Source organism: Chrysemys picta, chromosome 1, assembly GCF_011386835.1.
Source record: "Chrysemys picta bellii isolate R12L10 chromosome 1, ASM1138683v2, whole genome shotgun sequence".
Lineage (NCBI taxonomy): Eukaryota > Metazoa > Chordata > Testudines > Emydidae > Chrysemys > Chrysemys picta.
The window spans coordinates 278,178,885-278,191,709 of NC_088791.1; the positions used below are offsets into that span (position 1 = coordinate 278,178,885).

At 38.9% G+C, this 12,825-nt stretch overlaps 1 protein-coding gene across 16 annotated transcripts in view; it reads left to right on the plus strand.

Moving 5' to 3' along the window:
* Positions 1-12,825, plus strand: part of DACH1 (dachshund family transcription factor 1) — a 457,475-nt gene that overhangs the window by 303,524 nt on the left and 141,126 nt on the right. For 11 of the 16 annotated variants that reach the window (XM_005306824.4, XM_065581128.1, XM_008172916.4 and 8 more), the window contains exons 4-5: positions 1,086-1,241; positions 1,816-1,988. In XM_005306824.4, coding sequence (XP_005306881.2) covers positions 1,086-1,241; positions 1,816-1,988 — 329 coding nt within the window. The remainder of the gene's footprint in view (positions 1-1,085; positions 1,242-1,815; positions 1,989-12,825) is intronic. The other 5 variants (XM_005306827.5, XM_005306828.5, XM_005306829.5 and 2 more) reach the window with 1 other exon arrangement.

Sequence of the window (12,825 nt, forward strand, 5' to 3'; positions counted from 1 at the left end):
AACATATGAAATGAGTGTATGAATACATTTAATATGCTGCCCAATCTTGAACTTCATATATATAGTCCCACTGAAGTCATTGGAGCTTTCTGATTAAGAAGTTCAAGATTGGGCAGCATATTATATATATTCTCAGTGACATATAGATTTTTAAAGACCTATTCAGTTTAGAGGTCACTTAAAGTACACTTCCATAATGTAGAAATCAATAACTTTTTCATATAAATGAAATACTGATACCATTCTTTAACTGTGTTATTCTGTTTTACTGTGTTATATTGAAAAGTGCTGATGTTCACTGTAGTGAAAAATCTGTTTTCTCAGATACGTAAAATACTTTTATAGTCAGTATGTATTGTTCCAAATCATTTCTTGCTCCAAGTGGGGTTCCACAAGAAGAGGACTTGCAGGATTGGACTCATAATTTCTTATATTGAATGAAATGAAATATAAATTAACTATTTAATACTACAATATGTTATCCATACACAAGAGTGCATGTTGGTTGATGCCATCAGTGAGTAAAAATTTTAATTACTGTCTAATTTTATTTTAATACCAAAATTTAAGAACAAATATGAACATAATTAATATAGCCATAGTCAGACAATGAAAACGTTACAAGCGAACACCTCTACCACATATAAAACAATTGTTATATTTCTCTCCAATTCTACTTACTAAGAATTACAGAAATGTAAGTAAAACTGTTAATATAACAAATATTTACAATTCATTAAAATACATTGTTGATTTCTCACTGGAACTGTACTGTTTAAACTGTTCTTCTAGCCCAGGATTAAGAATTCAAAGTATATATACCTCTCAAGTGAACTAGTACAATCCTAACACCCATAAATTCATGTTTCTAACTATAAACGCCAAATGTTATCCTTACCTATCTATAAAGGTGGCTTTTCTTTCTATTGACTGAAAACAAAACCTCCCCCTTGCCCAACCCATACATTACAAACACTAATTTGTCAACCACAAAATGGGTTACATTGGTGGCCTTGCTTGTAAATTCAGACATTGCAAACTTGAAATCTTCCTGCATCCAAATAATTTATATTCATTCCCCACAGGCATCAGTGATGGTTCTTGGGATAAAGAAAAACTTCAGTCTCCCCCTACCCAAGGATCACAGGCCTCTTTTAACCATCCCAGCTGGCCTGGACAGCATAACCTTCCAGTTAGCCATCCTCTCAACCCTCTTCAACAGAGCCACCTTCTGCCAAATGGTACGGGTTGACATCTTTCAACACTAATATCAGTAGTTTTCAAACTCCTGTCTTTCTATTGTGTTTAGTTAAATAGGCTATGCAAAATAAAAAATGTGGTGAATACTGTAATACTTTAATTAAAGTATTCAGCAGTGGAAGTAGGGGTCATAAAAAAATAAAAACATACACAATAAACCTAACACTTAAATAACTATTAACCTGTGCATCAGTGGCATAATTATTGCTAAGACACCTTGCCGCAAGTATTAAAATGGACAATATAACAAACAACAATTGCTAAGCAATGATATGCTACAACATTACACTGATCTGAACAAACTAAGAGGTCTGTTAGCCTCTCCCTGTGCGTATAAGACCTCCATGGATACTAGAGGGAATTACACACGTACAAAAAGTGAACAGATTCATGTTAACTGCTCAATACTGAAATGTTGGAAGAGTTCATTTTTTAACACATTTGGTGCCAAGCATTTCAACATATTTTGCTCATAAGAAAATATATTCCTAATAGTCAATATTTAAAAAAACATTATAAACCAATATTTCCTGCCTTTTGTTTTTTTTTTCTTAGGCCTGGAACTTCCTTTTATGATGATGCCCCACCCATTAATTCCTGTCAGCCTACCTCCAGCATCTGTCACAATGGCCATGAGTCAGATGAACCACCTTAGTACCATTGCAAATATGGCAGCAGCAGCACAAGTACAGAGTCCCCCATCCAGAGTCGAGACATCTGTTATTAAGGTAAACATCTAGAAAAATATCTGTGATACTAAATTAATTTCTTCACAGCATGGTACGTTATTAATGTAAGGCTGTTCTCATCAGATGTCATAAGGTAAGCAGTCATAAAGTCAAGGCTTGGTCAGTGTTTGGAAGGGAGGGCTCCAAAGAAAAACCCAGTTACTGTAGGAATTGATTTTGGGACTGAGTACTATGTTGGTAACTGAAAATTCTGAATACTGAGTACTGAATCAGTGCTCCAGTTCTACAGTTGAAGTTGCCATTTGTCAGATGAGATATAGATACTAACTACCCATGGCCAAAAATGATCTCCTGCCACTTTCCCAGGAAACTGGAGGTGAAATCCTGACCCTATTGAAGTCAGTGAGAATTTTGTCATTGACTACAGTGGGCCCAAGATGACACCAATCCTGTTGTTTATATCAGGTATTCCCAGCTGGAGGTCTGAGTGCCAGAACTAGAGTGACTAAATAAATTAATTGAAGAACATCTTGAGGTGCTCCCTCACCGTGTGCTGACCATGGTGTCTTTGTGGAACTCTCACCACTGCCTTATTCAGCATTAGAACACGAGTCTAGTAGAGTTGAATACTGACCTGACAACCACCAGGCCAGTACTGTAGCACTGTACAGAAGTCTGAACACTAATAACTTCCGTCCATCATAGGGATTAGTATAGCAACTAGCAACAAAGCATCTGGGTATTTCCCGCTTAAATTAGGCCCGCATCTCAAGGTCTCCAGTGGATTTCCTGGAGTCTTCTGCCTTCATTGGTGGAGGATGCTTTACTTGTATTATACATGTATTCTATCCCTTAATATTCAAACTATACAGTTTGATTCATCTAATATTTCCTTAGATATCTCCATTTTATCTGCTGTTCTTCCCTGATTCTAATAAATTAGATACAAAGAGTATCTTCTTGTTTGGTTAAAGAGAAAATGAGCTGATCAGAATATATGAGAAATAATGAATGTGTGCTTAGAGCAGTGCTGGGCAACCTTTGGCCCATGGGCCACACATGGCCCATCAGTGTAATCCACTGGCGGGCCACCAGACAGTTTGTTTACATTTGCATAGCCACCCGCAGCATCCAGTGGCTGCAGTTTGCTGTTTCCGGCCAATAGGAGCTGCAGGTAGCCATGCAAATGTAAACAAACTGTCTGGTGGCCCACCAGTGGATTACACTGATGGGCCGTGTGTGGCCCCTGGGCCACAGGTTGCCCACCACTGGCTTAGAAAGCTTCTCCTCCAATTTAGTGGGTTTCTTATTTTACAGGTTAAAGTGGTCCATTCAAATTTGGCATACCTCAAATTTACAACCCTACCTCTTGACTAAACTTTGGAGCCAGATTGTCATCAGTTCCTAAAAAAATGCCTGTGCAAGTTTTGCAGGCACATCATTGTGTATACAGAAAACAGATTTGCATGCATAATTTTATATGGCATTTTAGGGATCCACTGAAGATCTGCCCCTTAACGCAATCCCCATAATACAGAAAAAATTATCAAACCCAAAACAAGGTCCCTAACAGTTTTATCATTCTGGGTGGTTTAGTGACCTATAGGAACCTGAGTTTGTGGAGATATTTGATATAAGCATGCTGTTCTTGTACTTCCTCATTTTCTCGTTTGCTATGCCATGAGAAGCTTGGAATCATACTGAACCATACAATTGCAAATGCCTTTGAAGAGAAAAATAAAATGTATTTTAAACTTCTTTAAAAACCACCAAATCTGTATTACTGTGTGGATAGAAAGGTAAGGCATTCCAGTGACCCAGGACCACTAATGACAATGTAACTTGTATCATTCATGCAAACATTTGGGATCAAATGCAGCAACCTCAGAAAGTGAGAGAGTAAATAGGGTGTCAGAAACTAAGGCTGTGTCTATACCACACTGCAATGCAGACTATGGGGGTATGAATTGCAGAGTGCACCAAAGTGTTGTGCGCTAACTGCCCTGTGTTGATGCTGCTGGCACAAACTAGAAGGAATGTAGTTCACAATAACATAACCCTGTTTGAAGGAGGATTACATTAACACAAACTAGATACCTTTTAGTTCATGCCAGCAATGTCCACACAGGGCAGTTAGTGCACAACACTTTGGTGCACTCTGCAATTCATACCCCCGTAGTCTGCACTGTGATGCAGTGTGGACAAATCCTTACTATGGCAATTAGGACTAGGCCTATATATGGCTTTAAAAGTTAGGCTGCATCTTTTGTCTTGGTAGGCATGACGACAGCAGAAATCAGCATTGGAACCATGGTGCATGCAAATACATCTGAGACAACAGCCATGAAGTGGTGGTGACCATTTTGAATCTACCCTGTCATCTCACTCATGCTGCTAACTGTCACTACCTAGTAGCATGGTGATTTCTGCCCTTCTGTATGTTTTATTTTTCACTAGAATGGCAATTAGCAAAAGGTACATGTTACCAGAGATGTTCCCTGGGACATATTAGGTGTATATTTCATCCTAGATTTATTTTCTAAATTTCCATAGTGATCACTGCTTATTACATAGATATATGCTAATGAATATAAAGATATCGAGAAGATGATTAAGCACACACTAGCTGACACAGCATTTTGTTTGCTCATGTGGGAGTCTTGAAATATGATGTCCAATGTTCTTAGTTTTTTGCATCCTTAACATGTCCAAGTGTCTTCCTTACTTTTTATTATCAGAAGTACAATATCACAGTTTATATACAGCAATGGGAAATTTGATCTCAATCTGTTTTTGACATTCAAAAAGAAAATGTTCTATTTTTTAAGCTTGAACAAGTTGGCATAAAGTAGTTAGTAAACTCTGTAAAGCTGGGTGCCCGAGTTACCATGAGTGTAACTCTATGGGGCTTAGATGGAGAGTAAAACTATAACTAATAAATTTAAAACCTCTACACCCCCCCAAATCTCTTTATATTGCTCTGTGTCATCATGAATTCCATAGCTAGCAACTATACTTTGTAGCATCAAGGGGATCCAAATAAATGAGGCCAGGCTATCTTGTCTTTAAAACCAACAAGTTTTTTAATCCAGCCGGACTCTTCACACATTGATGTCTGTTTCCCTGACAGCTAAATACAAACACTTCCATCCCAAGAACACTTTCTCATTCTCTTTCCAATCCCCGAGCCTATTTTCAATTGCACCCCAGCTATTTGGGGAGAGAAACACACTACAAACGAAGGCAAAGATTTTTCAGATGGGATCTAATTTTCAGTGCCCCAATTTTTGGGTGCCTAACTTGAGACATCTGAAAGACAAATAGTTTTCCACTTGTCACTTGAAAATTATTAGTAAATTTAAAAAAATCTTGACCTTTTTATGTGTATGTGTGGGGTGACCTGCATAACTCATTCCAGAGGAAATCAGCCATCCTATATTCATGCTATTAAAACCTTCATCATAACTGTCAAATTTTGTGCAGCTCCATGTGACATTTTATGTAGATTATTTAATGAGACAATTTGCATAGTTATATCTAATTTGCATATTGTTCTTTATGCCATCTTTAAAAAAACATGTGGATTTATGTTATTTTTAAAAGCACCTAAGTAACTTATGGCTGAATTTCCATGTTCAAAAAGGTCTTGAGTCACTTAGGTGCTTTTGAAAATGTTGCTCTTATGGCTTGTGCAGCTCTGGTTACTGAAGCCATTGGTTTATCTACAGGGCAGCAGGGCAACCTTCCCCACACATCACCATGTCAACATGCCTCAATCCTGATTTGGGGGACCTTCCCATGCAAGTCACAGAGACAGCTCAGTCTCCATGGCCTGTAAAGTTCTTGATCTCTGCTGAATCTGTCAATTTATGCAAAGTATGGTGCTGAGTTTGTGATGTGGGAGCTGTGACCCATCTCATACAAGGAGCACCAAATGTTCATTAGATAGGTGCAGTTTTTAATCCCTACTGAGGTGAGCTGGATTCATGCTGGTAACCTACAGGAAAAAGGCTCTAAGGGTCACTAGTAATGTCCTGAGGCTTCCAGTTCCCTAATGTGTGTTAATGTTACACCCTCAAAAGCGAAGCTTGTTTTCTGTAAAGTTTATCATATCAAATTCTGACCTCTTAGGAATCTGCACAGTCAGGGTACTGTCTTCAGTCATTGTCAGACAAACCCTGTGATTTGTGGCCCACCCTATTCTTAAAGCGACATCTCCCATTAACCAAAATACAGACACTAAAAATACAGTAATAAAACAAATATTAACAGAACATCTAAATTCATACTTCAGTATAATAGCTTACTTTATAAAAAACTGTCAACAGGAGTGTGAGTAGCCTAGATAAATTTGCATATATTCCCTCTTCCCCCAGTTGGTCATCAGGCAAGTTTGAGCCCACAAGAAAGAAAAGAGAACAAACCAGATGTGACACATTACTCATCACTCTTAATGCACTACTGGAAGGTGCTTAGATACTGTGGTGATGGGAGCAGTAGAAGAACCTACATGGAATAGACTAGAGCTTTCAGATCCCCTGCACAGCATTCTACCGTTTCATCTATAGCAGTCCTGGTAATGTAGATGTGCTATCCTCCTTTATGAGGAGCAGCCCATAGAGGGAAACACAACACACACTTTGTCACTGGGTCACACAATTATTTCTGAACGAGCACTAGAATGTTGGGTGTCAGAATTCCTCTGTTCTCTTCCTGGCTCTGGGAACAGAATATGGCCTAGTGTAGCCAAGTGTAACAACACATTTTTATGTCATCTGCAGGGATTTAACCTGAAATCCCCAGATCTTAAAGCATGGGTTGTGGTCTAGCCACTAGAGAGGGACAAACATCCATACTGTGTCAGTATGTGTTGGACAAGCACATAATTTGGACCATTTCTTTTAAAAACTCATGTGGGAAAGCTGGTAAGATTTGGGTGTTTCATCCTGGGTTTTGTTCCCAGTAATGATGGCTCCAACCTCTGCATTATCTTATGTGTAAAATGAATGAAATATAATTGCTTATGCTGAGGTTGGGGCATTAGGCCTAACTTAATAACGATTGTGAAGTGTAGAGAAATAGTAAGAGCATTCCGTAGGTGATCTGGGATTAGAACTAGTGGTCACATAGCTCAGTATACTTTCCTCAGTGTGCATCACACCATCAGACAGTCCCTGTGTATGTACTTATGCCACATGCAGAGATAATATACATGAAATAAATTGCTGAGCATCTGATGCATATATTTGTCTTCCACAGATTCATGCTGATAAAAGTTTTATACTGCCCCATCATCTAGTCCATATTTCTCTATCAGAGATGGTAAATAGGTGACAAATAGGCAGATAATATATGCAGGTATAACACGGTTTATTTTAATATTATGGATATAGATTGTTTAGAAAGTAATTATAATCATGGAAGCGAAAACTATCATATATCTCTGTAGTGGCATTATGGTGCTATCACAGTGCTGTACATGCACCTTATACTGCTGTGTCATGATGGTCATGGAGTGAACCCTCACACTAGCCAAATAGCAAGTGTGAAAAATCGGGACTGTCCCTATAAAATCAGGACATCTGGTCACCCTACCTCACACACCCATTTTCCTTCTGGTGCACACTTTACCATGATCCTAACAGGAAAGATGGAATCACAGCATCTCTCAGCCCCTCATGATAATTTTGCTGGAGAGTTGCATGTGTGGTTATTAAATCTAGTGGTTAAAATTTGCACATGGGGTGCAGCAGAACTTTCCATTCACTCACGAGGTGTCAAAGCCATTCACTCAAATTCGTCCTGGCCACCCTGGGGAGGCCAGGTCAAATTTCAATGCAAATTCATGTTTGCAGTGAAATTGCAAGAAAACTATAAATCGCTTTTGGCATAGGAGCAGTGGCAAAATAGCCTCCCTTTCCAAACTGCCTTTGTATTGTATTTGGTGAAACAACTGAAGGGGCAGCCAGGCCAAATTTCAGTGAATGGAGTTGTGGCCTGGCGCATGGAGTTGCATGACTCACTAGCACTCTTTGATGCTGAAGCTGAGAAATACTGCCCTGGAAACTATTATTGTATGTGCTTTTAAAAGGTTTCCTCGTCTATGCACAGACAGAAGGATCAAAGGACTGATTTATTTAAAATCCCCTTGATTGGAATCAATGACTACAGTTCCATCTGGATTGGAGATATACCTATCTCATAGAACTGGAAGGGACCCTGAATGGTCATTGAGTCCAGCCCCCTGCCTTCACTAGCAGGACCAAGGACTGATTTTGCCCCAGATCCCTGAGTGGCCCCCTCAAGGATTGAATTCACAACCCTGGGTTTAGCAGGCCAATGCTCAAACCACTGAGCTATCCCTACATTGGAGAGCCTCACTTTGTAAGGAAGAGAGGCTCCAAGAAAAAACCAAGATGGGGGCGGGCATGATTCAAAAAAGGTTGAGAACCACTGTTCTAGCCTCACTTTCAGTAAAACAACTTTTTTAAACATTAAGTATATAAATTTCTCCCTGTCCTTACGAGTATCAGCTGGTATTTGGAGGGTTTGGAGCTTGGGGGATTTGTTTGGGGGAATGGCTACTGGCAGTCTACTCTGCCCCCAGTGGAGGCAAAGAAACTCTATGATTTTAGCTTGTGTCCTTATGGCGCATGCAGGTAGTGGTTAAAGGGCAAACTCTCTGAGCAATTATTACTAGCATCCTGCAGTGGCAAGGTAAAGAGTATGTACAGTAGCATGCTACAAAGAGAAATAATATCCTAGTGCTATTGTGAGAATAGATACAGCCTAAAACTTGTGATTTTGTGAGGTGGGAAAACTCAAAACTACTGTTTCTGTTTCTTAATATTGATGCTAGAGGGACGAACATCACAAATTATTATTCATTGTCAGAAAACTACTTTTTATTAGAATTTATATCCTTTCTTTTCTTTCTCTACATATTAAGGCTTTCTGGTTTTACTTTCTCTCTCTTCCTGTTTCACTTTTTTTTCCACCCCAGCTTTCATTTCGTTCTGTCTCTTTGCCTTTGACCGGAGATGGCCTTAAAGAGGATTGTGAACTGAGTAGTTTTTTTAATTCAGTTTTCTAACCTAAATGTCAGAGGTTATTTGAAATTAGACAAAACAAGTTTACCTTTTTCTAATTAACACAGTCTTTGAATATTGGAAGGAATGGGGCAAATTTCTACTCTTGTACATACAAGCTAATTCAATGGACTTACACTGCTGTAACTGAGATCAGAATTATCCTGGTAGATATTGGGTCCTGAAATGATAAACATCCTGGTTTCTTGGAGAGGACACTTGATTTTGTGAACAGTGCCAACCTAGATGACTTGCTGACCTTTCCCTCCAATTCATCAAGTCCACAGTCAGTGTTGTTATTTGTAAACTCACAAAGCTTCAAATGCCATTCCATTACTGGGCAATATTACATTTCCAATTGATAAGAAGTTGGAATAAAACTGAGACCACATGATAAACAAATATTTTAACCATGCTAAACTGCTAAGAAGATCAGACAGAAACAAAATTGTAAGGGAAGCATGGAGAAATGAACAAGTGGACAGACACCTTAGATTTGGTAATGGCCAGTTTAAGCACAAGTCTTTAGAATTAAATTCCAGAAGTTTGTGTTGTGCCCTTTCAAACATGAGATGAACATTAGATGTCCTTTTTGTAATGGAATATTTAGATATATGAGTTGGATGAATAAAAGAAGTGCAGCAACAAGCAGGGACAGCAGATTGTGACAGCAATGAATCACAGTGAGTATGACAGCTGTGACCTGGGGATGCTTTAGACATGAGGTGGCTTTTATCACCTGTCCATGGCTTCAAAAGGCTCAGCTTGTTAGAAGTTTCAGTATATCAGATGGCTACAGTCCGTCCCCCCCCAAACAGAAAGATGCATGGAAATATGAAGGATATTCTGAAATGTATAACTCCTATTAACATTGACTTGATATAATTCTATGTTGTAACATTTGGAAAATAGCAGCAGACCAGTATCAAAAACTGCCTTGTATCAATTCAGTATGTATTCACATACATACTTGTAATATATATTGTTTAGAGCAAAGAGTAACAGTAGAAAACAATTGCACTACAGGTTGAAAAAGTGACCAGCAGCACAGTAATTTTCCTAATATATGAAAAACTCCAGACTATAATTACTCCGCCACTCCCCAAACATGCTGCAGTTTCATGTGTCCTCTGCTGAGGCTTGCCTTGGTTTACAGGATCATATCACCCACTCACCCAGGAGTAGAACTCAATCAGCAAAATATTTAGCCAAGATGGCTGATACAAAGTAAAACATTTCCTTTGATTTTATAGTATTTGTCCCCCGGTAACTTCAATCTTTCATTTTAATTTAAAACTGTCGGGTCTACATTTCAATTAATCTGTGGGCTTAAACATTGTGTTACTATTTAATTTTATTTCCAAACTCTTTTGATTCTATTTTTTCCACAATGTTTGCATCTTATAGTGTTGCTGACAAGTCTACAACAGCAGGAGAAAGGGAAGGAAATGTGCTATAGTCATCCAGAGCTGAAAAGCTACAACAACTGTATACATTTAAATTTCTCGGATACAGGCAATTTTTACCCTAAATGTGTAGCACCTGCAGAATTCCATTGTGTTGTGGCTTCTGTATATGAGGTCAGATGGTCATGAAATTCTGTGGACTAGTCACTCAGTAGTTTGCAGGGTCAATGTATTTCATCAGTAAAACATATGAAGCTACACTTCCAGCCTAGGGATAGCTTATGTGACCTGTTGCTTAAAATAAAGAAAAGACTGCAGAGTGTGATTCTGATGGTGCAACAGTATGCAAAGCTTTGATGCCAAAAACTGTTGACCACCTAGGAGAGCGGTAATGCAAAGCTGTTATAGATTACATTACCTTGTCTTAACTGACTGGAATCTGTGAGGTAATCCAAAAGGATATTGAATATAATATGGATTGTGTACATATAAAAGTGTGTGTGTGTGTGTGTGTGTGTGTGTACTGTGATGCTTTGGGGTTCAACCCAGACCAGTAAGGGTTGTATCAGTGCCTGTCCTGCCAACTCTTGGTGCCTTCAATGCTATGCTGCTGTGCCTCACAGACCCTGACACCAAAGGCCAGCATATAGGCACGCAGGTCACTCCCCGGCTTCCACCACGTAGTGACTTTTTGCAGAGTGACCCCGACACCCTCCAAGTCTCACATTTCCCTAATATGGTCTCCCTGACAATCTGCTGAAGTTCCCAGATTGTGAGTTTGAGTTACTGTGTTACCCCTTTTAGCCTCAGCAAGGGAGAATTTTGCTACTGCTAAGATGTGTGACAACTCTCTGAAGAAGTGAGGTTCTTACCCATGAAAGCTTATGCTCCCAATACTTCTGTTAGTCTTAAAGGTGCCACAGGACCTTCTGTTGCTTTTTACAGATTCAGCCTAACACGGCTACCCCTCTGATACTTAACTCTCTGATGAACAGCTTGTCTGCCTTGCCAACAAAATCTTCAGGACTCTGCCATTCCAAACTTTGTCTTGCAACTAACAAACAGTGAATCCCAACTTCCCCAGAGATGTCTCCCTGTAGTGTCCAGCCATCTCCTGGAATACTCGCAGAACTTATTAAGTTTGTTGTTCCTTTAAAGAGAGAATACAGTGCAGATCATTAATTTAACTGGAATTTGACACTTATTTCAATCACAGCACTGAATTAGTTTATAGTAAAAATAATACAAATTTATTTAACAAAAGGACATAGTTTTAAGTGACACCAAGTATAAGGAATAAAGATAGAAAGGGTTACAAATAAACAAAAGTAAAATTGTGCCTCTAACACTAAAACTTAATTTTAGCAAGTTATATTTTTTGCCTGAACAGGTTTCTCACCTATATACAGTTCCCAAAGGCTTCAACGCCATTGACTGAAGAATCCAGCGTTCTGTGATTTCAAGAGCTCTGGTCCTTGAATCCCCCCAGTGATGGATAGCTATGTGGTTCTCTCCCCTTTCTTTTTATACTCTAGTTACAGTAAACCTTTGAAACATATTCTTTGAAAACTAAGCCCAGACAAAGCTGCTCTCACCTCCTGGGATGTAGACACCATGCTATTTTCCCAAAGTTCATTGACCCTGCTTCAGCAGGCAGGTAGGCTTCCTGGTGTGCAATTTCCATTCCCCTGCTGATTTGTATGTAAATGGGACTTCCATTGTTTTGATTCCACACTGATTAATTTACATTGGAGACAGGATAGATAGCTGCCTTCCATTCTGTCTGGGAGAAAAAATGTTTCTCCCTGTATTTGGTCACAGACTGTAAAGCATAATATCAGCGAGTATCCTAATTTCTCATTTCACAACAATATTAATCACCAAGGTGTTGCAGGCTTTCAAAATGACCTTACTCTATATACAATTATAATACACTAATATTGTATACAATCAGTTAATTCGATTGCTTATCATTTGGGTTCAGACCCCTTGTCTTTGCAGTCAAAATGCTGTCTTCCCCACTTGCTAGTTTGTTGGCTGTGTTTACCTTTTATGTAAATATACCTTCACGGTTTGTGCCTGAGAACCAGCAGGCCAGACAAACAAATACACAATCCTTTTTCTAAGGCAGACTGGGCTTATTTATTACTTGCCAAACACATTTTAAGAACATAATTCTAACACATATTTATAACTCTTTGTATATGCCTTGTACATGCACCACATAAGAATATTAATGACCAGTGAGATATTAGTTTTCCAATGATAAATTACATGCCACTTTCTGGGTATCTGTCACAACAATATTGTGTTAGGTGTGGTGAGTATGACAGGGCTGATAAGAGTTTCTGACATAGAGCAATGAACCACCCATGGGCCTCT